At 38.4% G+C, this 25,530-nt stretch overlaps 1 protein-coding gene across 6 annotated transcripts in view; it reads right to left on the bottom strand.

Annotated features, from left to right (window-relative positions):
• LOC142423796 (sodium channel protein type 1 subunit alpha) overlaps window positions 1-25,530 on the bottom strand; it is a 90,984-nt gene that overhangs the window by 4,473 nt on the left and 60,981 nt on the right. For all 6 annotated transcript variants that reach the window (XM_075528872.1, XM_075528873.1, XM_075528875.1 and 3 more), the window contains exons 17-23: window positions 24,039-24,159; window positions 21,017-21,171; window positions 19,137-19,310; window positions 15,894-16,016; window positions 6,924-7,205; window positions 4,174-4,227; window positions 2,251-2,388 (exon numbers count right to left, since the gene is read on the bottom strand). In XM_075528872.1, coding sequence (XP_075384987.1) covers window positions 2,251-2,388; window positions 4,174-4,227; window positions 6,924-7,205; window positions 15,894-16,016; window positions 19,137-19,310; window positions 21,017-21,171; window positions 24,039-24,159 — 1,047 coding nt within the window. The remainder of the gene's footprint in view (window positions 1-2,250; window positions 2,389-4,173; window positions 4,228-6,923; window positions 7,206-15,893; window positions 16,017-19,136; window positions 19,311-21,016; window positions 21,172-24,038; window positions 24,160-25,530) is intronic.

The following is a 25,530-nucleotide window of genomic DNA, read 5'->3' as shown; positions in this document are numbered from 1 at the left end:
GGAAAAAACCAAAACTGGTTAAAACTATGTCCTTTGACACATTTTTGGTGATTGTTACACTTAAAATAAGAAAGGGCATTTAAAAAAAGGAATACAAAATTCAACTAATTAGCATAATAAAAACCCCAATGCAATGCCATGTAGTTCATTCCTGCTCATAGCAATGGTAGGTGGGATTTAAGAGGCTACACATCTTTCCAGGAACCTATAACCTCAACTTTCTCATGGGAAGCAGCTAGTGGGTTTGAATCTCCAACCTTATGGTTAGCAGTCCAAGGCTTACTTGACATATCCACAAGGGCTCTTTATTAGCACAATAGGGCCTAGTATTTTACATTAAATAAAGTAAAAGCGATAACTCAAATTTTAATTAAAATGAAAGCTAAATTATTTCAACTAATATATTAAAGAATTAATCATATCACATTGCAAACTGGATGGGGGTTACATTGCAAAGAGCTGAAATGTAAAAAGATGGAAAGAAAACTCGGATTCACTGATAGAAAAGTTCAGAGATTAACCAGAGGTTGTAAATATGATATACACAGGTATATGATATACAGCAGGTAAAGCAGATTTGGATTCAGAGTAACTAGTGAAAACGGTAAGTTTTCTACACAGAGCAACACAACAGCAAGCTGTGGAAAACATAAAAAGATCAGTAACAAGTAAAGGGGTGAAGGTAAGAATTCTCTGTATCATTTCATTGGAGAAAAGCATATATTGTATTGACAAGTAAATGTACGAGGCAAATGCGATGAAGGAACACTACGTGGAGGATGCGATGAACACAGCTAATAAGCCCTTGAAAACATGTTCAAAACTACTAGCAATCAGAGATACTAAATTGAATATCATTTAGTATTTTAATTTTAATATCTATTAAATATTAGAAACAGAGAAATTCTGATGCCAGCAAAGGGTTAATGACAGAGCTATATTCATATAGCATATACACTCAAATATGAGCCGGCCCGAATATCAGCCGAGGCACCTAATTTTACCACAAAACTGTATTAAAAATGTACTGAAAAACTCGGCTTATAAACGAATATATAGGGCACTGTTATTGAAATTATGAACTTGTCTTTTACTTTGGGCAAGTAGACTCTTTCACTCTGGGTATTTATTCTAAGAACTCAATTTTTTGGATGCAAAGATTTTAGAATTTTTTAAATGATGGTAGATTGAAAACAACCTAAATAACCACCAACCTATTGGGGAATGGTTAAATTTAAAAAAAAATCCCATATAAATGGACAAGCCAGAGGCTAGGTAGGCAGAAAGCTGTCAGAGAAAGGAGGAAAACTCAAGTGTTTTCCATAGAAATGACTGCTGGAAACACGGTGAGGCTCCACCCCATGACAGGCAGAACACGCGTGAGACCAGGAACTAGAAAGGCACCTCCCCGAGTCCCAGCGGTCGTGGGTGCCATTGTATCTCCATCTGGCTGTCTATCCATCCAGCCGTCTCGAATATAGACCTTCAACAAAATTTGAAAATACTTATGCTCAGTCCAAAGGAGAACACGTTGTTACAGATAAATCATTTCCACAAGAAGAGCACGCAGAGAAAAGCACATGGCCAGAATGAAAATGTGAATAACGGTTTCATAAAGTGCGAGTAACATTTCTCCCAAGTGATGGTATTTCTTTCCTCCCATCTGAACAATAAAACAGACTTTAGAAACGATAATAATTGACAAAAGAAGGAACGGCATATTCAGGAACAGAAAGGATCTACTCTAGTTAAATACATTCGAGAAAGAAATGGAAATACATACAAACGAAACCCAGTGATGCAAAACTGTGAGGAGAAATACTGGAAGAAGTTTGTACCAGCGCCTTATTTTTCACAAAGATTCTAAAGTTTTGAGTGGCAAAACATATTTAAGGGAGGGATGATTGGAGAAGGGAATATTCCAGATCTTTCTGTTCTTGAATGAATTTTATTTTGTGAACAATGTGGGGGCTTTCTGATTTGGACCATCAATTCTGCATCCTGTAGGTCTCTTTCTAAGTAACTCTCTTTTGAGAGCTAGAAACTATCATTCTTAGTGAAAAAAAAAAAAAAGACAAGTCAGGGTGGTTTGGGGAGTGACGATGCAAACCCACACTTTAATAACTACCCTCCTTGACTTTTGAGTGCAGTGTGCAGATGGTGGAGAAAACACTCGCGTTAGTCTGGGTTCTCCACCGAAGCTCAAAACAGTTTCCTCCTCGTGGAAGAGAAAACATTAGAAATACTTATCTTCTTTTTTTGCTGGTTGAAATTATCTATGATGACACCGATGAATAGGTTCAAGGTGAAGAAGGAGCCGAAGATGATGAAAATAACGAAGTACAGGTACATGTAGAGACTTTCCTCGTACTTAGGCTGGAGTCCCACCTGCCAAAGGACAGGAGTGGGCAGAGCATTATGGTGTACCCTGATACACCATCACAGGAAAACAGCAAAGAGTATTTCTAGGGATACCTTAGCAGCTGATCCCCCTTCCTACTCCCATTGCTGCCCCCCACCCCACTCCTGGTCAACTACCTCCAGAAAGTCTCTGAAATTACCTTGAGAGACATTTTATGTGAAAAACTACGATTAGTATGACATTCCAACTATTGTACCAAAATTTCAGGGAAGTAAATTTTATAATATAAAAATTAGAAATTAAAAAAATGTACCTAACAATATACACAGACTAAGTTCAGAAATACTTGTTCATGTGTATATGATTTCATTGAACACATCTGAATTGAGGTTAGATGTTTGACATCATAACCTTAATATTACCGTGTGAATTGAAAATTTCAGATTAAGTAGTCATAACTGTACACTTCAAATTCTAAATCTTCAATGGATAGTTACAATGTCATTGCTACACATGGTTGCAATACATAGACCCTAGCTATTAAAAATGACTTAGGAGAGCAGTAAAGAAGTCAGTGTATGGAGCTCCATAGAGAGTGATATTCTCCCAAAGGGAAGTTTAAAACCAACCAAATACAAAATAAAATGAAAAGCAATTAAGTGAAATAACAAAACTCTAGGATTTATCAAGAAGATACTAAACATAAGCCTAAATTAAAGCCTTTTAAAGGATTTCTATTTCAAGAAGGATTAAAAACGAGCCCTAACAAAACAGTTCAAATATTAAAAGGAGGGACGTTGTTTTTTTATGATGAAAGACTACACTGATAGAATTTCAGAATGGAAAAAATGAAGGCTGATAAAATTATTAAATGTTACAGAATTTCATAGGGAAGTCTTAAAATGAACATGGATTTTAATTCACTTTTTAACAGGGCTTCAAACTGGTTTACACCAGGTGGGCATTGATGCCAAACCCAGACCCGCATTTGCACAATGGGGAAGCCTTGGGAGAGCACTAGAAGGGGCCCTTTGTGGATTGCAGCCCTGGGCTGGGACGCCCAGTCTGCATTCTTAGCAGGGCTGTGCGGAGGCTGTGCAGAGCGGCGCACAGACTTGCTGCTGTGCCGCTCTGGTTTTAAGAGAAAGACTAAGTATCTAGTAGTATCCAACTATAATTTTCCTCTAGACACCCACATTTCTCAAATTCAGGTCCATTCTGGTTGTATTTAATTGAGCATGATGAAACCGAGAGGAACTTGATGAAACCCTGCAGGTTAAAACTTGAAAGCGACTATTGTGGGGAAATCAAATAAAGCAGGTCTTTTCTTTGAAGTTCTAAATGGAAAGAAGCTTGCTGAACGCAGGAGTCACAACAGTGATACAGACTTCAGTACATTGATACTAAGAACTACACCCAAGTGTAACTGTGCGTAGTAATAATGCTCCCCCAAAGCATATAAAAGCATATATGTGAAAGTAAATAAAACAGAAATTGAATGTTGTCTGGACAAGATTCCCAATTTTCCATCCCGTTTATATGGACGGTAATGAAACATTTAAACTTATGATAAGGATGCATATGTTTCTTCTCATTTGCTTCTACACATCAAAATTACTGCTGACCATGTAGTTTATAGATTCCTGGGAAATAAAATAGGAAAATATTTAATAGAAGGACATTTGTTAGTTATTGAATAGATGAATGTTTCTTTGAGTTTCAAATAACTTCATGATATCACATAATAAACATTGCCTTTCCAAGGCCCTAACTGAGATTGTGAAAGGATTTAGTATATAAGAAATACTTACATTTCTGGAATCAACAGCTGCATACATTATGTCCATCCATCCCTTAAATGTGGCCTGTTAAAAGTACATGCATGTTTTACCGTGGAGCAAAAGTAATTCGGTCATGATGTTTTATAATTTTTTAGTAATATATTTTTTTCAGAAAAAGTGACATTTTTGAAGACTTTTCAAAATACATTTTACAAGGACTTTGGACCAACATCCTACCTTAGCATTACTTCCTAGATCATATAATAAATAAAATGGGGTAGAATGGGCTTGCTTTACCATAGCTGCTTCAAGCCACGAATTGGTTCATCATCTCTCTCTTTCTTCTTAATATTAAAAATACTTGAGTTCTTTAGAGTTAACAGAATCATGCAATTGATAGGCCACTGAAATGGTACAGTACTTTTAGAGAGCTTTACAATGCTAATTCTTTAGGCAACATCGTGACAGCAAAATGATTGCCGCTTAGATCTGATGATCATGCACTTACACCTATCTGCTAAGGGACTGGTGATTGAAAATGTGAGGTTTCCACTGACTGGAACAATCTAAGGGTCTTAGAGATGTAGATAAAGTCGGAGTTGCGGCTACCCTTTCAAAAGTGTTGAAGTGCATCGTCAGGCATAGGCTATGTCCTACTTTCTTGGTTGGATTTGGGGGTGACGGATACTTAGTTCTGTGGGGGCATAGTGGGCTCACATAAGAACACTGTGAGGACGGCATCGGACCGGGTCGTGTTCCCTTCTGTTGGACACAGGTCGCTCTGAGTCGGAACCGACTGAACGGCATCTAACAACCACTGCCACAGCGCAGCTAACTCTGTCACATGTGTGGGAAATAGTTCAATCCGACTTGTATTGAAATAGCAGCCTCACGAAACATCCCAAGTCGAGTAACTGCCAGATAGACAACTAAGTAATCATTTATTATGTGCTCTGGGTCATGGATTGTGAGTCCCGTGGGCCTGAGAGGCCTGTTTCTTAGCTAGTGAGTGAGCTTCGGAGCACCTTCGGCTTCTGTATCACAACAATCTTTGTTCTTCTGACACCCAAACATGTGGACTGGTGGGTCCAGTGAGCAGAAAGCCTCATATGTAAGTGGATGGCAGTGGAAAGGAAGTCTGGGGGCAGAGGTTTTGTACCTCAAAGAGGGAGATGATGAACCAATTCGTGGCTTGAAGCAGCTATGGTAAAGCAAGCCCATTCTACCCGAGGTACAGGAACAGGAAAAAGTGATTCAAAGACCCATTTCAATGACTTACTAATCAACAGAATGATGATTCTGAGAGGTATATAAAATCAAAGACTAGAGCGCTGGAGTATATTTCAGCAACAGAATCTCTTTACTGATATACCCACTGGAACCTTTGTCCTGTATTTTCAGAATTGTTTAGTATTTGAATAGATGGCTTAATATTTTTAATATTTTTCTTCTTGATTTTACAAAAGAAGTATATGCTTTAGTGATATTTACAAATGTGGGTATCTCATGCCAACATGATATGTTTGCTGTAATATTTAAAGAGATCATATTTACCAGATTTTTTAAATCCCCCTTTTAATGACAGAAATATCCAGAGTAAATTAGAAATATCCAGAAGCGAGAAGTTGGGAATGACTCTTAAGAGAATCATAGTTCAGAGCTTCAAAAGGATTGGACCCGTTGTGGTTTGTTTGCTTGTTTCGTCTCCAGACTAGTAGTTGGGAATGACAGGGAGATGCACCGAAAAAGATTCCTGCTAGAGACTCTGGAGCACCACAAGGGGAGAAATTAGGCAGTCTTTCACTTGTGTGTTTATTTTTAAGCTGAGTTTTCAGTGACCAAAATTGGGCAATGATCTTTACAACATTTTCCAACACCCAGGGTTCTGTTCCTACCCCTTTTTCTTGCACTGCAACTGCTGCTAAGAACAGCTGAAGACTGGGGTGCAAAGCTTTATGAACTTTATGGATGCAGACGGCCACATCCAACCCCCTTACCCCCCCCCACCCCCACCCCCACCAGGAGGAGGAGCACGAGTTAGTGGTTTCAAACCAGTGACCTTTCGGTGAGCCACCTAGAGTTTATCCATGGAGCCACCAGGGTTCCTCCCACTATCTTTTGTAGTTCTACAACTTGTAGACTCTTTTTCTTCTGTGAAAATCATTTTTGGATTCCTAGTCGTGAAAACATTATCTGAGATCAAGCAGCTATACAAATTGTGGCTGAAATGTCATTTGAGTTGAGATAATAGTTGACTCTATTTCACTTCTGCATCTAGGTACTTTCAAATGTTATTTCCATTTCATTGTCAGGCTATAATCAAAAAGTCGAAATATCCCCCAATCTTCTACCCAAAGGGTGTAGCGCAGCATACAGGCTACTGTTCAGTTCGACTGGTTATTTACAGTCAACGCAGATGTGTTAAGTGTGTGTGCTTTGGGGGTGATTTATCTTTCAAATTGCAATGGAGATGACTGGAGAAAAGGCACGGAGTCATCACCTAATGTGTTCAGATGGGAAGAGAGGACAACCTGGATAGAGAAAAGGCTCTCAGAAAAGAACTGAACTGTCCCGGCATGACTGACTATGTCTGTCCTACTTTGATGCCCTGATCTGTACTCATGAACTTGCACCAATAAGTCAAAGTAAGCACACCGAGCACAATTAGCTTATAAACTTTCTTCTTACTGACTAAATGATAGATGCATGATCATTTCTTTTTCTCTTATTATTCCAAACAAATAGGAAATGAAAATTCAGAGAAAAGAACGTTCACTTACAACTTGAAGCAAAGAGAGATACCCGAAGCCTACATTATCAAAGTTTACTTTCACATTTTTCCATCGGGCAGTTTCGTTTCTCTCTATTAGTTTTTGGCAATCAGAATGATTATTCACTTCGGAGATGTCGAACATGTCACCAGTTGTGGTGTTAATACAGTGGTAGAATTTTCCAGCAAACAAATTTACGCCCATGATGCTGAAAATTAGCCAGAATATAAGACAGACCAGAAGCACATTCATGATGGATGGAATTGCTCCTAAAAGGGCATTCACAACCACCTAATACACAAATGGAAAAAAAGAAGAGTCAGAATTCTTATTGGTTAAAAGTGAAAAAAGAAAAAAGACATTCCCCCAGTAACCTTTAATCTTTTCTATTGAGCATTTGTTCTAGGATATTTTAAAGTAAAATGAAGGAAAATCTTGAAATTTATTCTTTCCTAAGCAATACATTTAAGGATACAGATATATGCATAATAACAAAGAAATAACCAAAAAATAGGAGAGAGAGTACTGAAAGATTAAAGGAAAACCAGCATTAGAATAATGTGCTGCCCAGTCAAGTCAGAATGTGTGTTTACTACAAAATAGAGAACTGGGAAATCCTAATGCAGAAGATTAATTCATTTTAAAAAAGGCAACATATTAAAGAACAAAAACTGAAACATGTGGACATGAATTGACCTGACCAATAAAATACTTAAAAATTTTTAAATTCAGGTGTTTAAGTATATAAATTGTATTAAATACCTACTGCAATTTTGTCCTTAATTATTCATGCATTGCTGTGACTAATAATAATTTTTGCATAAGAAGCAAGACAATTTAGCATTATGTATTTCATTAGATCATCGCATCGATTATTTCAAGCTCCAGTCATGTCAGTTGTTTCATTTACTGAGTTTAATTCAATAAACTTCTTTTAAATGAAACCTGAAATTTTAGTTTCTCTGAGAAAGGAGGGATGCCATACACTTCCCCCAAATCCATTGTAATGACATCAGTTTCTGTGCTAAGTTCTTATCTACTTGTATTTTCCCCCCATACAAATATAATCTTCCTATTAGCTTTATTGTAGGGCCCCAAATTTAAAGTCTGAATTTTCGTCTTTGTGAGAATGGTAAGGAGGCTGTCATAACTTCATCTCCCACTCCATCAATTCTTATTGGAGCCCCAGGAGTGGGTCCTAGAAGGAGAAATAAATGGTGCTTCAGACTTGACATTAGTCAGAATTTCATCCTACCTGTTATATTTCTATTGCTCTCGTTACTTGGAGCAAGCAGCAGGCATTAGAGGACCCTGGTTATTATAGCTGCCATTTGATGCTAGAACATTGTAGAATAAATGGGTTTTTGAAAATTACCTGTCTGAAAAGTATATTTACATATATGTGTGTACGCAAAGGTAAGTCCTAATGTTTCTGAGTCCTTTAAACTCTCTAAAGAAACCTTGAGCTTCTGAAGATACAAACAGTATGAGACAGAGGCCAAAGGAAATAATAAAACTATTAATGACTAAGGAAGGGAAATGAGGAAGGAAGAAAAAACAGGGTTGCCTCCCAGGCAGAACCAGATGGTGTGGTTTACATGGTATACCAACCTGGCACGTGGCCCTATTCCATACCCTGTTTGGCTATCCTCATTAATAACACCGATCTAATGAGCCCCTCTTCTCTGCTTCATTTTGAATGCATTTGAATGCTACCTAAATTAATACAATGACCTTTCTTTTGAATGAGAGGTTTGAAAACCGAATTCAAGTTATTATTTTTTTCAGAACATGCTGATTACCATCCAGATTAAAAAGCTGTGTTGGTTATTTACAGATAGACCATGTTCAAATGCAAGTTTTACCGACAACATCCAATTTCAAGTGGCACCCACACCTTTTGAGTTTCCTTTGATGGTCATCTGAAGGTTTCACACTTCTTTCCTCAAAACCATTCTCACCTCAATGTCTTTTCCATTTTCCGTAGAACTAGCCTACTTAGTTTACGCCAGCAGTTTGTTTCCTTTTTCTGTCTTCCTTGACTAGATGTCAAATGAATGAACTTGAACTTCCACAAATTCCACCTGCCGAAGACCATCATCCGCCTAAGGGAGCCCCACCCTGTAATAAATGCGTTTCTTTATCTTGGCATTCAAATCATTCCTTTCAACTTCTCCTTTCCCTATCCACTCTGCCACTGAGCGACTAAGCAGGTGCTGAGCATCCCAGAGAGCTGAGATGCCAGCCCCTTTGGTATCGCTTGCCCCATACCTGCCCTTCGGAAAAACTCCCTTTGAGAACGGATGCCATTTCAAATAACACTTTCTTCACGGACTCTGCCTCCCTCCTCAGTTTAGTTCTTGCAGGACAGGTGTGCTTTTTGTTCCTTGGAATTCAGAAGTCAGAATTCCAGGACTGGCAGGACCCTGAGATTATTTAGCATTGTGCTCTCATGCAGCACAGTTGAACAATGAAGTTAAAGCGGCTATTTTCAGAAAGGAAGGCAGCAGTAGATCACAGGTGTTCTAATTCTTCCTCTTTGCTTCAGCCGAGAGTTGCTCCTGGCCGTGTGGTAGCGGTGCTTCTCTATGAGGGTAAATCAGACTGTTCTATGAAATCCTACAGACCTTTATTAAACAAAACCATCAAAATTTGAGCTTTTGAATGTGTTGGTCCTCCATCTAGGTGTATGCATGCCTGAAGGTAGTGTTTCTATCTCTCTGAACGTTCCCCAGAGAATGTTGAGTTCTCAGATCGATACCATTCAAAACTGCAGTTGTGACCTCCTCAAGAGACTTCATCCACGTTCCTTTCCAATGCTCTTTGAAGTTTGTAAATAAAAAGAAAACTGAAGGTGCACATGTGATTGCATGGTGGTAAGATTTCCCAGGAGAAGTCTAGTAGGCCGGACAGCCTTTACTACCCTCTAAGAATGAGTAGGTGCTTTCTCGTGGTGGAAAACAGAGCCAAAAACCAGACACAAAGTTCCTGGTTTTTTTCTCACCAGGGGAGTTTCAATTTCTAAAAAAAAATGTTATAATAAGCCCCATGATCATCCTGTATCCTTCAATAAAGCCTGTCAAGATTATCCCTTGTAACTCCTCCCTCTATAACTTGCCACTCCAAACCATCACCTTCTGAGTCAACCTCTCTGCCTTGAACTGAACTGACCCAGTAGATCCCCTTAGAAGTCATTGTTAAAATGGGAGCCTTTTTAAAAAAAAATTAAGGAACCGTAACAAGACTAAGCCATGTTTATTACTGAAGGAATTTGTCTGCAGCCATACATTGGTCACAGAGACATGTTTACACATGTTTTGCACAGAGCAATCAGACTCTTTTGACATACCCCCATGTATTCAAGTTATTTGTATTTCTGATAGTTTATAACTTAAAAAATTTAGATGGCAAACTATATTTCTGTATTCTCCAGTGCTGTGAGTGCTTTGAATATAGGAATATAACAGAATGATTTGATTTAAAAAAATCCAAACACCCTGCCATTGAATAAATTCCAACTCACAGCAACCTTCTAGGGCAGGGTAGAAATACCATCATTGGTTTCTGAGACTACAGTTCTGTACAGGAGTGGAAAGTCTTGTTTTGCTCTCTATACAAATATAAAAATGGCTAAATGAGTGGATGATTGAACGAAATAAATGTATCTAGCTTAGTCACATGCAGTAGTTGAAACTTTTAAAGGCTGTTTATTCTAACTGTAGGTAGAGAATAATCAAAGAGCCCAGAACAAGGCACTTTGTGATTGAGAAGTGAATATGGCAGGTCCTCTCTGGAACAGGAATTAGATTCGCTTGAAAATGGACTCTACGAGGTTCACGACTCCAGCAAGCCCTTTGTAGCAGTGCACTGCGGTATAATTATTTGTGGCTTTGGCACTTGTTTGGTCCTGAGGAAAGTTTTGTTTTCACTAAGATAAAAAAAAATTATCTTGGAAAACATATGGCATATTATGGGGGCGGCGGGACTTACTATACAAAGGTGCTTTTAAGAGTTCATTAAATTAGGCAATGGAGGAGCATAGAATGAGTGTCTTTTCCCAGGAGGCCCACACCACCCCATGCTTCAGTAGAGACGGAAGTGTATTAACTCTCTTCAATCCTCAGGGAGCTACAGTAATGGGTTCCCTGGTGGTGAAATCACTAAACAAAGTTGGCTTGAGTAAATTGGAAAGAGCGGACTGAGGTTTCAGGCTGCATAAGAGGAGATGTCTAAAAAGGAACTATCACAGTGAATTAATACTTTTCACAAATTGTTCAAAATATCATGCAATCGAATTTCTTTAACTTACTATTCCCCTCGAAGCTCACAGTTCTCATAGAAACCTCTTCGCCATCTGGCTCTTGATTTTTAAATAAGGAAACACTTAAAGGAGGGATTGAGCATCAACTATTCAAAATAATGTTAGGAATTTTCATTTTAATGTCTTCTTGTTACATGATTGAAAAAATATGTTGAAATCCTTACTACTCTGAAATCCTTACTACTCTTAGAGTCTAACGTTTCCCTTGTAGGACTACCAGACAGATGTGTTAGTAAACAGCATAAGGAAGCTGACGAGAGATCTTTCTTAGGCTAAAATGTAGAGTGACCAGATCTTTTTCATATCTCCAGACTATATTGGGTTGAAAGGTTTAGTTAAGGTCATTATTTTGGAAAGATATGATACATATTATCCCAATAAAATTCCAATATTTCCCCCTCAAGCGTAAAAACTTTCCTTTTTAGACAATAATTCTATAGTTCCTACATATGTTTCCACTACTAAATCTTTTAAGATTGCTTGAAGTTAAAGGGTATTATTGGTGTGTGTGTGTGTGTGTGTGTGTGTGTGTGTGTGTGTGTGTGTGTGGTGGAGCTGATTCCTCGGGCAGTCATACAGAGGGACCCTATCTGACCTGCCCCAGAGCATTTCCTAGACTGTAATTTTGGAGCAGCAGATTGCTGCACTGTCTTTTCTCCTATGGAACCAGGTGGATGGATTTTGAACCACTGGCCTTTGGGTTAGCAGCTGAGCAAAAGCTTTACACATCACTTCGCCTTGGCTCCTTTAAGAAGCTAGTTAGCAGTCACTTATCTAAGACATAAAGATGTACACTGAATCCTATCTCAGTACTCATAAGAGGATCTTATTTTTAGAGGGGTGTTCTGTATAATTCAAATAAATGGGTTTTTTTTATATTATTCCCTCCCTGCTTTAAAAATCTAAATCACTTAGGCTCATTCAACTCTTTCCTACTATCTTTTTTTTGTCCCCCACATTACATTTCCGAATAACCACACAAACTCACACTTAAATAAAGAGAATGATCACACAATCAACATCAGTCTTAGGAAACTTGGAGTATTGCACCTTAGCCTCTGTTCACATCCTTTGAGAAAGCAAAAATCAACTTCTGGTACCAAGAGGGCAATTTTGAGGACTCAGACCTGGGTACTTAAAAAGGACAGTTCATGTGCCTCAAACAGTATCATAGGCGAGACAAGTTAAATTTTTCACACTATCATTCTACACAAGGGGTTTCCACCCACCAATGACATCAAATAATATCCCACAAATGGATAACTCAAAATACACACTCTGAGCAATTTTCAATACATCTTAATATAAGGCAATCCGCCATTGGAACTGAAATCCACAGCAGGTAAAGCTACAAAGGTATGTTTTTAAAGAGACTTTCAGATCTCTGAAAAGAGGCCATTTGAAGGTCAGTAGGGTATTGTCCCGGCACAATGGCAGCATTCCCCCCCCCCCACCCCCTTACCCCACTACACATAAGTCACAGTGAAAGGAGGAAAGGCAGCAAAAGGGTAATACAGTACCCACAAGAAAGGGCTGAGGGGAGGAACCAGCGCTCCACCCCATCCAAGTTGGAGCAAGATTATCCTATATGAAATAGAAATATATAGTTTGTTATTAGTTAGAAATCGGATATGACAGAACATTTGGTGTTACTTTTGTATATGATGCTCTCTGTCTCTTGCCTATCAATGAAGACTCGATTTTTTAAAAATAGATGGTATTTAAGATTTCCTAGATTAGGAAAATTAAAAATACAAATTTCAGTACATATTGTATTTTACTTTCTATAGTCACGACATGAATTCACTCAGTTGAGGTTTATGGGTTGAAAAATTTGGACTGGAAATTTGAAATACAATAAATGTTTAAAAGCTGTCAGCCAGAAATGATCATGAAGCATGCGAGAACACAAAGTGCGATGGGATAGTGATCTACTGATTATGTTCTGACGCTGTATCAGCACAGGCCAGCGTGCTGTACCTAGCGATGTGGCGTAAAAGCACATGCTTTGAAAACGTGACACAGCAGAAATAAAATGAGTGCCTGATTGTGCCTTTCATAAAGCTATTGCAATTTTATCCTGCTAGGGAACATAAATGAGAGTTTCTGAATATATTCAAATTTCATCTTCAATTACCATAATTATTCTATCCATCCTCACCATCATAAAACTATGGTTATGGTTGTACAAAGTAAAAAAAAAATCCAAACATTAGAAAGAAAAAGATTTTTAAAAATAGAATCCATTCTAAAATTATTTTGTCTCTACAATGCCAAACAGATTTCGAAGTGGACTTCTGAGTGGTGTGTTTATGCTGCCATTATGAGGCAAGGAGCCATATTCATAGATCTCACTATCAACCAGCATTGGTAAGGGGCTTATGTTTTGAAAACCTTAAGTTTCAAAAACTCATCTCTCCCTTGTAGTGTAAAAAGCGGTATTCATTAAATAATTGTGATTATGGTGATTTCTGTAAAAATTAAAAGTGAACCCATAAAGTATTATGTACAGGGCTATTTGATTGTCGAATTCGTGGATTTAATAAAACTTTCCAAAGGCCCAATTTCGAATACCTGTAAGGACTTCTAGGAGCTCTGGAGGTGCAGTGGTTGGGTGCTGGACTGCTAACAGAAAGGCTGGTGGTTTGAGCCCCCAGCCTGTTGTGGGAGAGAAAGAAATGGAAGCCAGATTCCTTCCAGGGCTCCCCTGTCACGAAGCGCATTCAGGTTTATAGCGGTCCTCTGAGACAGAGAAGAACTGCTTCTCTGTTTCTCAGGTTTCAAATCTTCCCACGAGCAGACTGCCTCATCTTCTTCCCACCGAGGAGCAGATGGGGCTGAAGAGGCGACCTTTCGGTCAGCAGTCCAGTGTTGACACATGGTCCAGCCAGGGCTCAGTCTCTAGGGATCAGACCCTTGGGAACCCTGGGGAGCGGGTTCTACTCCATCTTTGGGGTTTAGTGAGCTGGAATTGGGCTGATGGCAACCAATTTCCATTTGGTTCAGAAGCACTTCAGATGTTCTACCTTGTTGAGCTTTCAGAAGCCTTTCAAAATGATTTCAAGTAGAAAATATCAAAAGAGTAAAAAGGTACTATTTCATTAACTTTTAAATACCTTTGGAGAGAATTTTTTCTCTTTCTTTCTTTTTAATCATTTAATTGAGGGATCTTACAGCTTTTTTCACAATCGATCCATCCATCCATCCGTTGTGTTAAGCACATTTGTACACATGTTGCCATCATCATTCTCAAAACATTTCCTTTCTACTTGAGCCTTGGTATCAGCTCATTCTCCGCCCCTAGGAGCCCTTAATAATTTATAATTTTTTTCATGTTTTATATCAACCGCTGTCTCCCTTCACTCACTTTTCTAGTGTCTGTCCCTCTGGTCAGTTCCCCCTTTGGAGAGAATTTCTAATGCAATTTTAGTAACATTGTGAGTCTGATATCAATGAGAAATAAAATAAGATTGTTCATATTTATTATGTTAAATTGTTTCTAATGAACATATTTTCATATATGTTAAGGAAAATGATGGCAAGTTTTGCTCTTATATAGAGGCATTTATGATAAAAATTTCTTTTATAACCCCCATCCCCCAAAAAACAAATTAATACTTTAAATTACCAAAAGATTGAAATTTACATATTATCTTAGTTTCTATAATCCAAAATTCTCCATAGTTCAACTCACTGCCAACGAAGATTCTGACTCATAGTGACCCTATAGAACAGGGTAGACCTGTTCCACAGGATTTCAAAGACTACAATCTATTCATGGTTCTCCTATACAGCAGCTGGTGGATTTGAACTGCCTACCTTGTGGTTAGCAGGACAACACTGAACCATCAGGTCAGGGCTCCTTAACTTCAACTGAGGTTAAAATAGAACAGTATTGTCTACTAGAATTATAGTTAATTCATCAGCTTTGTTTAGCTAAGACAAAACTTTATCTTCTTAAAATAGAGCTAAAATTTCATATTGTGTATCTTCTGTGGATTATTTCCCACTTAAGAAGAGTAATGCAGTTAGAAATTGAGGCTATACAAAATAAAACTTTTTTTAAAGTTCAAGATTCCACTAACTTTTAAAAAATCTACTTGTGAATATATTCAAATAATGCAAACTTGAACATTATAAAGAATCTTTGAATATATTTTTGAAAATCAGAGTTTGGCATTTTACAGACAAAAATTTTGACAGATTATAATATTTTCTTTTATGCATCTCCTTAGGCAAACATACAATTCACATTATTTTCAATGAAACTCATTAAGGATAGTTAGGTCACCACAAATAAGAAGGATCCGCCTCAGAATTCACTTTTAATGGCTATTATTTTATTATTTGACATGGTAATTTTCTAGTGCAGCTACTTTTTTGTACACAGATTTGTCAGGAAACTCCCAGGATGGATTAAGAAATAAGGTCATTTTAATAATAAGCATAGCTGGTAAATGATAATATATCATTTCAAGGGGGTAGGCCTAAGTTCTCTTGCATATCTTTTAAGTAAATATGCAAGAGATAAAAGAATAAAGTAGCAACTTTGCAAGGATTTGCCATTCCTTTTGCATGCATAGGCTTTACAGTTACAATTTTAAATTTGCCTTAATTTTGACTCTAGGTAATACTGCAAGTTCTCCCCGCTTTCTTACCCTCATTCCTTCAAATCGTGATAAGGCTCTTAAAGGCCTCAGCGCTCTCAGTGTCCTGAGCGATTTGATGGCGCCGAGTTCGGAGTACCCCAAGGCATTTGCTGTTAAACTGACCAGCGACACCTGCAAACACATACACACACACACAATAAAAGGAATGTTTGTCATTCAGGATGTAGCCACTACTTGACACATTCCTGGGTGGTAAAAACCGTTAAGTGCTGAACTGCTAACTCCGAGGTTGCTGGGTGGCGCCCACTCACAGAGGGCTCTCTGCCAAAGCGGTGGAAGTCTCCCTCTGAAAGGTGGCAGCCATGAAAATGCTGTGGAGGACAATTCTCGCTGACATCTGAGGTCACCCGGAGTCAGGATTGACTTGATGGCAAATAGGAAACCGTGCTTGTCATGATTCAGAAGATGAGTGGTTAGACATTTTATGGAAACTTTTTACTAAATCAAAGAAAACATTTTCAGTTTTAAGTTAAAAAAAAGTAGGTTATCCAACACTGATGAAAACAGGTAGATAAAAACTGAAATATTGTATGATATCTTAATTATCCACTAATACGCTAGTGAAGGAATTTTTTAGGAAACAGAAGAAAACAAAGAAAGCCAACCAGGTATAAGAAAATGCTATCGGTGACCCTTTATTAAGTGTCTGTTGAATTTAGGGCTTTGTCTTGTGGTTAATTTATAAGATGCAAAATACTATAGTACCTGAAAAAAAGTAAAAGTCTAGTCCAAATTTCCATAGTCAGTATTATAAATGATACTCTTAGAAACTAATGTGCTACATTTCTTTGAAAGGTGATGTTTGAATTCTCAATTGTTTAAAGATTATTTTTATGTAAATTATAAAACTTTAAAATAATTCCATCATAAAACGTTCTCAATTTTTATATACTAATTTACAGCTTCTGCCACAGAACCTGGCTCACAATGGCCAGGCAACAAATATTTACCAAAATAAATTAATGACTGGTTTTCTTTGTATGAAATATGTGTGAAAAAAGTAAATATATTAGATATTTCATTCATCACAGGTACCCAAAGTTAATTGGCCCACTGCTACATTTTCCCTATTATGATACGATGAAGAAATTATTCTTTTAAAGTTCCCTCTCATCATTTTCTGATAGCATTATTAAACTTCTCAAATGGCTTTGACTTGCCTTTGTTCAGAGTCCTGGAGTGATAAAACACACTCGAATGTTAGTTCCAGAACTCCTTTCTGTAAGGAGGGTGCATAGTCTCTTTAGAATAAGACTGCTGCCTAGAGATCTCTGATATGTGGATTTATTTTTCCAAAGTCAAACATATGCTCGATCCATAAGAAGGAACATGATATTTAGCTTAACAAGCCATAGGCCTCGCTTATGTTAAATGAGGTGTGAGGAGTTGGGTTACAAACTCTATGAGTAGCTAATTGGCACATTCTATGTTCTGCAATCCTAGTCTATGAAATGCCTTCAAAAAGCTCCTGGAACAAACAACTTTGCATGGATTTTTTTTAAATTGTACCCAAAAACCCCTCATACTAACTTATTCTAACCCACCCGAACGGGCTCTCTTTTGTGGCACACTAAAGATAAGACATCAGTTGGAAAAAGAGTCCTTATCAGGACAGCGGTTTCAGACAGAATTAAAACAATTAAACACATCTAAGTTACGGCCAGTGACGCTCGGGTGGAAGAATAAAGAAAATGGTAAAATCAAAATGAAAAAGTTTATAGCGACAATGTCCCCCGCCCCCAAATCGGCAGTTTACAAAAGGATAACTTATTTTTAAATAAGGGACCAGATGATATTGGAAATAAAGCCTGGGCAGCCGACCATCCACATCAGTTTGCGAGGAAATAGTCTTATCCTTGCTCTAAGAGGACGAACCATTAACAGTAGAAACTACAGCTGACTCCACAGGCATCTCAACTGGTACAACTTACACCATTCTGACAGAAAAATTCAAATCAAACAAACTCCTGCTTGATGACTGGGGAAACTATTGCACCCCAATCAATGAAAGATAAGAGCCCAGCTGACAATGGAAGTTTTAAACAAATAGGATCAGGATCCTGAGCATTTCTTGGAAGAATGATTACAGAAGACAAAACATGGCTTTACCTGTACGATCCTGAGAGAAAGAAAAGGGTGTCTGGTTTATAAAGTTATATCACCTCAGAAACTCTACCGAAGGAAGTCTAATGTGTATAGGGTTGTTATTTGTCTAAATCCACTGCATGGAATAGGTGGATTATATGTATAAAGCAGTAGGCCATTCCCTTTACCATCCTTACCATCACTTTAATGAGCCTTCAACAACATACTGTTCCCATTTTCCCAAGGTAGGGCCAAACAACGTAATGTCACATAAACAGTGAGTAGTGGGGCTGGGATTCCAATTTGGCTTTTGAGTATCAAACCCAGCTACACACTGGGATATATATATATATATATACACACACACACACACACATACTTCAAATTCCTTATTTTGCCACCTTCCTTAAAATTTGTGGCTGCTTTTAAGCTTTTTATTCTAGATCCCACCCGCTGTCATCAAGTCGATTCTGACTACTAGTGATGCTATATAACGGGTCTGAGGCTTTACGGTCTTTATGGAAGCAGAGCCTCAGCTTCCTCCTGGGGAGCTGCTGGGGAGTTTGGATTGTATCCTTGGTGGTTAACCACCCAACATTTAGCCGAGAGTGCCACCTTTGGGACTAATGTAAACTCATACCTTCTAAAACCTGCACTATCACTCAGTGAATGAATTTAGTATTCCCCCTCCCAAACCCACCAACAATTACAAGTCTCTTTATCTTGCTAACATAAAGACTATAAGCCTGGAGTACTTCGAGCGCCATTCATTAACTCTATGAAGCTGTGAAAATTATTCAACCTCTTTAATAGTTCTTGACCATCATTCCTACTTGTTCTGCTGCCCAGTTTCATTGTCCAAGGGAGAAGTTTGCAAAGTAGAGAGAAACAGGAAGTAGCTTTGTCTAGGCGCGCAGTTGAAATCAACCTAGTAAAGGGCTCTTCAATACAAATGATTAAGAAAGAACAGAAAACCTTATTGAAAAAGAGGATGTCCCAATGATATTGGTTTTCTTGGGGTGTTCTTATTAAGTAGCATGTCAGTGAAAACAGCACACTGATTGGAAATTAACTACGGTATTTCAGATTAACATAGAAATAAGACAAACTACCTTAAATAGTATAGAAAAGATGAATGATACCTACATCGACAATTAAGAAGTCAAGCCAACACCAAGCATTGGTGAAATATGTTTGATAGCCATATGCTACCCATTTCAGAAGCATTTCCAGGATGAAAATATAAGTGAAGACCTTGTCAGCATATTCCAACATAGTCTTAATTGTCTTTCGCTGATCAATATAGATGTCTTCAAAGGCCTATAACGAAAAAATTATACATTTTAGCTTTCAAACACTATTGTAGCTTATAATCTTTTTCTTATCTAGCCAACCATCCACCCAGTTACCCACCTACCTACCTACCATCCAACCTACCTACCATCCTACCTACCTACGAAGCTATGAGAGCAGGAACTTGCTGGGACAGTTTGGTTTCTCTGACTCTCACAAGTCACTTCTCTATCACAAGGCACTCACCACTTTCCCCCTCACCTTCTATTAAGAATCCTACCACGTAAACACCCAAGGAGATTTCTGTCTCTGAGAAATTTCTGCCTTACATAGGTTTTGAAGGTTTTACTACATCTATCTAAGATCACTGAAATAGGAGACCAGAAGAGTAATAGCTATTGCTTATTAAATGATTTTTAAATTATTCAATAAAAGGAAAGTTAGACTCGTCATGACTAAACATTCAGAGGATAGGCATGAACTCAACATTTCAAGAATTAATTTGACTCCCGTAAGAAGTAAATAGTTCTTGATGCTGAAGTAGAATGTAATTTCTTGAAGCAGAATGTAATTGATCACCACACTGCTAGTTTTAATAAAAATCTAGATTCATCTCTTTTCCTGTTTCTTTACTTTGTTCATAGTTTATATTTCTCAGCGGACATATGAGGTGACAACAATGGTAAAATAAAATGCCTTCTCATTTAAACCATAATGTATCTCCTTATAATATTAAACACTCTCGGATACTTTGTAGCTAAGCACACATTTTCTCAGTGATGAAAGTGTATTTCTTGTCTAAGGCGACTTGTATAGAAAACCTATTTCATCAGAGAAATAGAGAGTAGGTCCAAGGGCCAGTTAGAATTATAAATTTAATTGGAAGAAACATAAACGTAACGTGTTTCAATTAGGCAACTTCTTTTTTGATCTCTTTTTTCTTTCAATCTTTACTACCTGTGTACCTACTTACCTGCCAACATCCCTCTTTCTTTCCCTTACTCCCTCCCTTCTTTTATATCATCCGATTGCTAAAGTATTTCATTTGTGTCCTAATTTTTTTTTAATTCTGCTATGGTTTTTCATATACATATCAATTGATCCTACTCAAATGAACACCGTTTTATAGAGAGAAACCAATCCTTAAAGGAATCACTTAGGCATGCTGCCCAATATTTATTGTTACTAACAGTCATCATTTCTGAGACACAAGAGAATAACAAACACAATTAGAAAGAGGCAGAGAAATGATCCTGCAAGACTGTCTCAAAGAGATAGTAATAATAATACTGAAAATACATATATATGAATGTGTGTGTGTATATAGTCCCTACTACAGAACTTCTATTAATTACCATGTGGTTGACATGCTTATTTTCTTATTAAATATGAGTAATCAAATCTCTCTCTTCTTTGGGTTATGATGAATATTGTGAGGGGCCACGTTTTATGGGATATTTAATAACAAGTGAACATTAATAAATAGCTTACTGGAAATGTTCCTACAATAATAAAAGTAAACCCCCAAATATATAGTTACTCCGTTTACGAATTAAGTCGATGGTGAGTCTATGGGATGAATCTTAGGGTGAGTGCATGGTGAGTCTATGAGGTGAAGCAATTTAAAGGTCATTGAATACTAGGACAATGATGTAACAAGGAGACATTGGTCTTCTAGAATTTAAAATATTCATACTGTAGTTGGTTTTGCTGTTTGTTTGTTATTCACTCACCAGAGCACCGCTACTGAGGAGAATCATGAAAACAATGAAGGTCTCGAACCAGTTGTGCTCGACAATTCGGAAGCAGGTTCTTCGCAGGTTCCACCACTGTTTTCCTCTCCCTTCTTCCACACTCACTTGACAGCATTTGAATCTTTGTACACAGCCTGCAAGGACAAAGTTCATATCGGAGGAGTTAAAGACGATTCTGCTTCAATGGCATCCCTTGCATAGTCATGCTGTTGCATGTCTTTTGTTCACTACTACAGGTCTCTTTATCTCGCTAGGATACAGAATATCAGCCTCAAAAAGAATCCCATTCATTAATTATGAATGGTGACATAATTCATTAATTATGAAGTTGTGAAATTATTCAACCTCTTTAAATAGTTCCTTGGCCATTATACCTATTTTTTCTACTTCACAGTGTTGTTGGAAAGTATAAACACACATAAAATAGTTTCGTCTCAAATTCTAGCAACGTCTTGCACTCAGTTAAAATCATCCTAGAAAAGGACTCCTAAATATAAGTTATTTTTTTTAATTTTTTTTATAAATATAAGTTATTAAGAATGAAGAGAAAGCTTCTTTTTAAAGGAAGACCTCCCTTTCATGTTGAGTTTGTTGGGGTGTTTCTCAAAGAGAATAAATAATTTTCAAAATTAATTTAGTGCACTCCAATGTGATTTTTCTGTCCTTGCTTTTGTTTGTCGCTGACTTCCTCTTGCTCCTTTAAGTCACAGTGACATTATAACTACCTAGACAAGTATTTGTGAGTATCTTTTAGTTCAGAGTAGAATCACCCCTCAGGGTTTCAAGATTGTAACTGTCTACAGCAGCAGAGTAGCCGATCTTTCTCCCATGGAGCAGCTACTAGTGGTTTTGAACTGCTACCGTTTTGGTTAGCAACCTGCCATTGCGTTGATTCTTTCTCTTAGCAACCCTACAGGACAGCGGAGAATTGCTTCTTAGGTTATTCAAGACTGTAAGTCTATGTGAGCAGACTATAGAGGATTCATAATCATAATGATAGCAGACAGAACACTGTATGTTACAATGAAGGACTTTCTGGTATTAAAAAAAATCTATGAGTAAATAAGCCTGGGAAGTAGGTCCTTGACACCCTCAACATTGCCTCAAAAGACAAAAGTGAAAGTCAAGTTTTCCTAAGGCTGCCATGAGTCCCATCAACGTAAAGGAAATGCACAACAATGTGTGATTTAGTATTAACTATGTTATATTAACATGCTTGTTACAGGTGTCCAGCGGAATAAGGTGTCCCTTTATGCTATAGGAGTCCTAGCGATACAGTGTTAAAGTGCTTCCTCAATGAACCCAACAGTCGCTCCTCCCCAAAACAAAAAGATGGTGTAGCAGTTAGCCTCCGGAAAGGTTACTAACCTTGGAAAGCCGTTAGAGGCAGGTGTACTCTGCCCAATAGAGTCGCTATGGGTCAGAATCACTCAGCAACAATGGGTTTGCTTGGGTTTTAATCTTTATCCTCTGGTCCAGCAGTTCTCAACCTGTGGGTCCCAACCCCACTGGGGTCAAACGACCCTTTCACAGAGGTCACCCAATTCATAACAGTAGCGAAATTATAGTTATGAAGTAGCAACAAAAATAATTTTATAGTTGGGGATCCCCAGCACATGAGGAACTGTGTGAAAGGGTGGAGGCGTTCAGAAGGTCGGGAAGCACTGCTCTAGTCAGTGGATGGCAGTTTTAAGGAAGACTTTGAACGTATCTGATTCTATAGGAAACAGGCAGAGATGCAGGCTGAATGAATACATACAAACCAGCCCTACGAGGACCAGACAACTACGTGGATATTTGGCAAATACAGTCATATCACTAAAGCAAATCCCCAAGAAAATCAGATCATGAAAAATGTAGGTCGTGGGTAAAAATCGATCTCTTCTATTTATTTCCCATGTTGTACCCGTTAACTACATACTGTTTAGGGAAAAGGTGTCAAGGTCAGTGCATATTTCCTGTTCCATTCAGAAAATTTTGGAGAAAAGATACATCCCTTAAGAAACAAGGTTTAGCATCAATAATTCCTTTAGTTTCAATAGTCAGAAAGTTACTTTTAGGACAAATGACGTACGTGAGAGACTGTATTCTGAATAGTTTGTAAAATGACAACATATGGTAGAATTGGAGGCCATGATAGTGGGGGAAGGGGACACCAACAAGCTAGAGGAAAGTCGTGTGTTTCATCGGTGCTATACTGCACCCTGACTTGGTCGTCTCGTCCCTGTGACCCCTCTGTGAGGGGATGTTCAATTGTCTACAGATGGCATTGGATCGCCACTCCATGCCCCTCCCCATTCAATACACACTGCTATAGATAAGAGGCTGCAAAACACAGGGAATCCAGGATAGATAAAGGGCCAACAATGAAAGTAGAGATATACGGAGGAATAGGGGAGGATGGGGGGAGAAAGGGGAAATCTATCACAAGGATCAACCTATACCCCATTTCTAGGGGGACGACCAATGGAAAGTGGGTGAGAGGCAATGGAGAATGATGTAAGATATGAAAATAATAATCTATAACTTATCAAGGATCATGAGGAGGGCGGGCAGATATCAGGGACTCAAGTGGGAAGAGAATTCTTTGAAAATGATGGTAGCACATGTGCAAATGTGCTTGACACACTGGATGAATGTACGGATTATAATAAGAGATGTAAGAGCCCCCAATAAAAGTATTTTTAAAAGCACCAACATATGGTTAAATTACAATTTTATTCTTAAGGGCATACTTATAGACTTAGAAATGATCAGTTTTAGCAAGGGTCAGTCAGTTTGGTGACCCGAAAACAATTTTCCCCACCGTGTTCATGATGAGCAACAATGGCCAAAGAATTACCTAGACATCAAGTCCTTTTTTGTCTGCTGGCATTTTAGCGGTGAAAGAAATACACCTGTCGCGTTCTGCTCTGCCCTGGGGCATTCAATGCCGAGTGAACCGCGGCTTAAAAGTACACAGCCGCAAGTGGACAGTTCGCACAAAGATCATTGTCTTTACCTTCAGTGAAACAGGCTTCAGGTTCCAGGGTTTCTTCAGGCTCCACGACAGGCTGTTCTTCGGCGGGTGCACCGATGTCCACGGTGCTGCCTTCCGATGAGCTACTGCTCCCATTCAGTTTCTGTGCACGAGGACACAAAGAGCAAGTTGCTTGAACTTGGGTAATTAATGGCCTCATTAGAAACAAGTTTGTACCACATCCTTATTTTGCATTCTTGAAGTAAAGAGATTTTAAGTTTAGGACAAAAGGAGCAGAAAAAATAAAGATATCGTCGTCTATGTTTTCTTCATTACCCTTATTCACAATTTGGCATAAAATCAGATTGCTGTGTTCCGAAGTGAAAAACGTCACCCACAACCTATGCTAATCTAACCACTGTCCTGTGGGTTAGGGTGCCTGGGAGGGTGGCGGGGCCAGAGACAGGGAAAGCAAGAGAGCATTCCCTATAACCCCCCCTTAAATTCTAATGATGTCCTTTGTTTATTCTGAATCTTAATGCATCGCTTTTTATTTTGCTTTGACAATGTATTACTTGTGAAGAAATACCACCTGTTGTTTTCACTCGTATAACTAATTTTCCTGGTTTAAAAAAAATGCTCCGAAGTATTTGTGATAAATGTGATAATGTCGCAGCTCACTTTATCCTAAGGTTAGCCATTTTGTTTTAAGCTGAAACCCCAACCCTCCTCCAGCGCTATGCCAGTGTGGCAGTGACCTTCCATCGTGAACCTCAGCAAGCCTCTTACCCTTAGCCCCACCTGCCGGCCTTGTCTGAGGAAGCAAGTGGAGGTTGCCAGCACCTGCTCCAACTCCTATGACGGCATCACGCCACTGGCAGTCCCAATGCCCTTTGTCCGGTCTTGCCGTTCCCTTGAGCCTAATCAGCACCTGCTCAACTCCCCTTGACTGTACAGCAGAAAACCTATTGTAGAGAAAACCTTTTGTAGACTAGCCTTTAGGGTCAGAGTGGATTGGGCATTTGCTGACACTCTGGACGCCAGCATAATGAAGAAACGTTGTCCTCTTTGACAAACATTGCTGAAGTTCCTCATTAAGCTCCCCATAACAATACTATATGTATATTCTTTGTGCTCTTTGGGAGACATCATGAAAGAAATGCACCCAGTTAAAAGATATTGCTAAATTAATGATTTTAGGTGTATTAAATAAAATTCCGTTTCTGGTAAATATTTTAGAGTCTGAAGTATTGTAAGGGGTGAGATAAAAATGTTTGCACAAAAAATCATAATGTGAGTGAGGCGGGGAGTGCGGAGTGGAGGCCCAAAGCTAATCTGTAAGCATTGGACATCCCCTTACAGAAGGGTTGTGGGGAGAAGGGCCAGTCAGGGTGCAGTTTAGCACCAATGAAAAAGACAGCTTTCCTCTGGTTCTTTAAAGCTTTCTGTCCCCCACTATCATCACCATAATTCTACCTTACAAATTTGGCTAGACCAGCGCATGTACATCGCTACAGATCAGAGCTGGAAACAC

The sequence above is a fragment of the Tenrec ecaudatus genome, chromosome 13 (genome assembly GCF_050624435.1).
Source record: "Tenrec ecaudatus isolate mTenEca1 chromosome 13, mTenEca1.hap1, whole genome shotgun sequence".
Classification (NCBI taxonomy): Eukaryota; Metazoa; Chordata; class Mammalia; order Afrosoricida; family Tenrecidae; genus Tenrec; species Tenrec ecaudatus.
The sequence above is the reverse complement of the archived record's forward strand: the minus strand, read 5'-3'. Positions and strand labels throughout refer to the sequence as shown.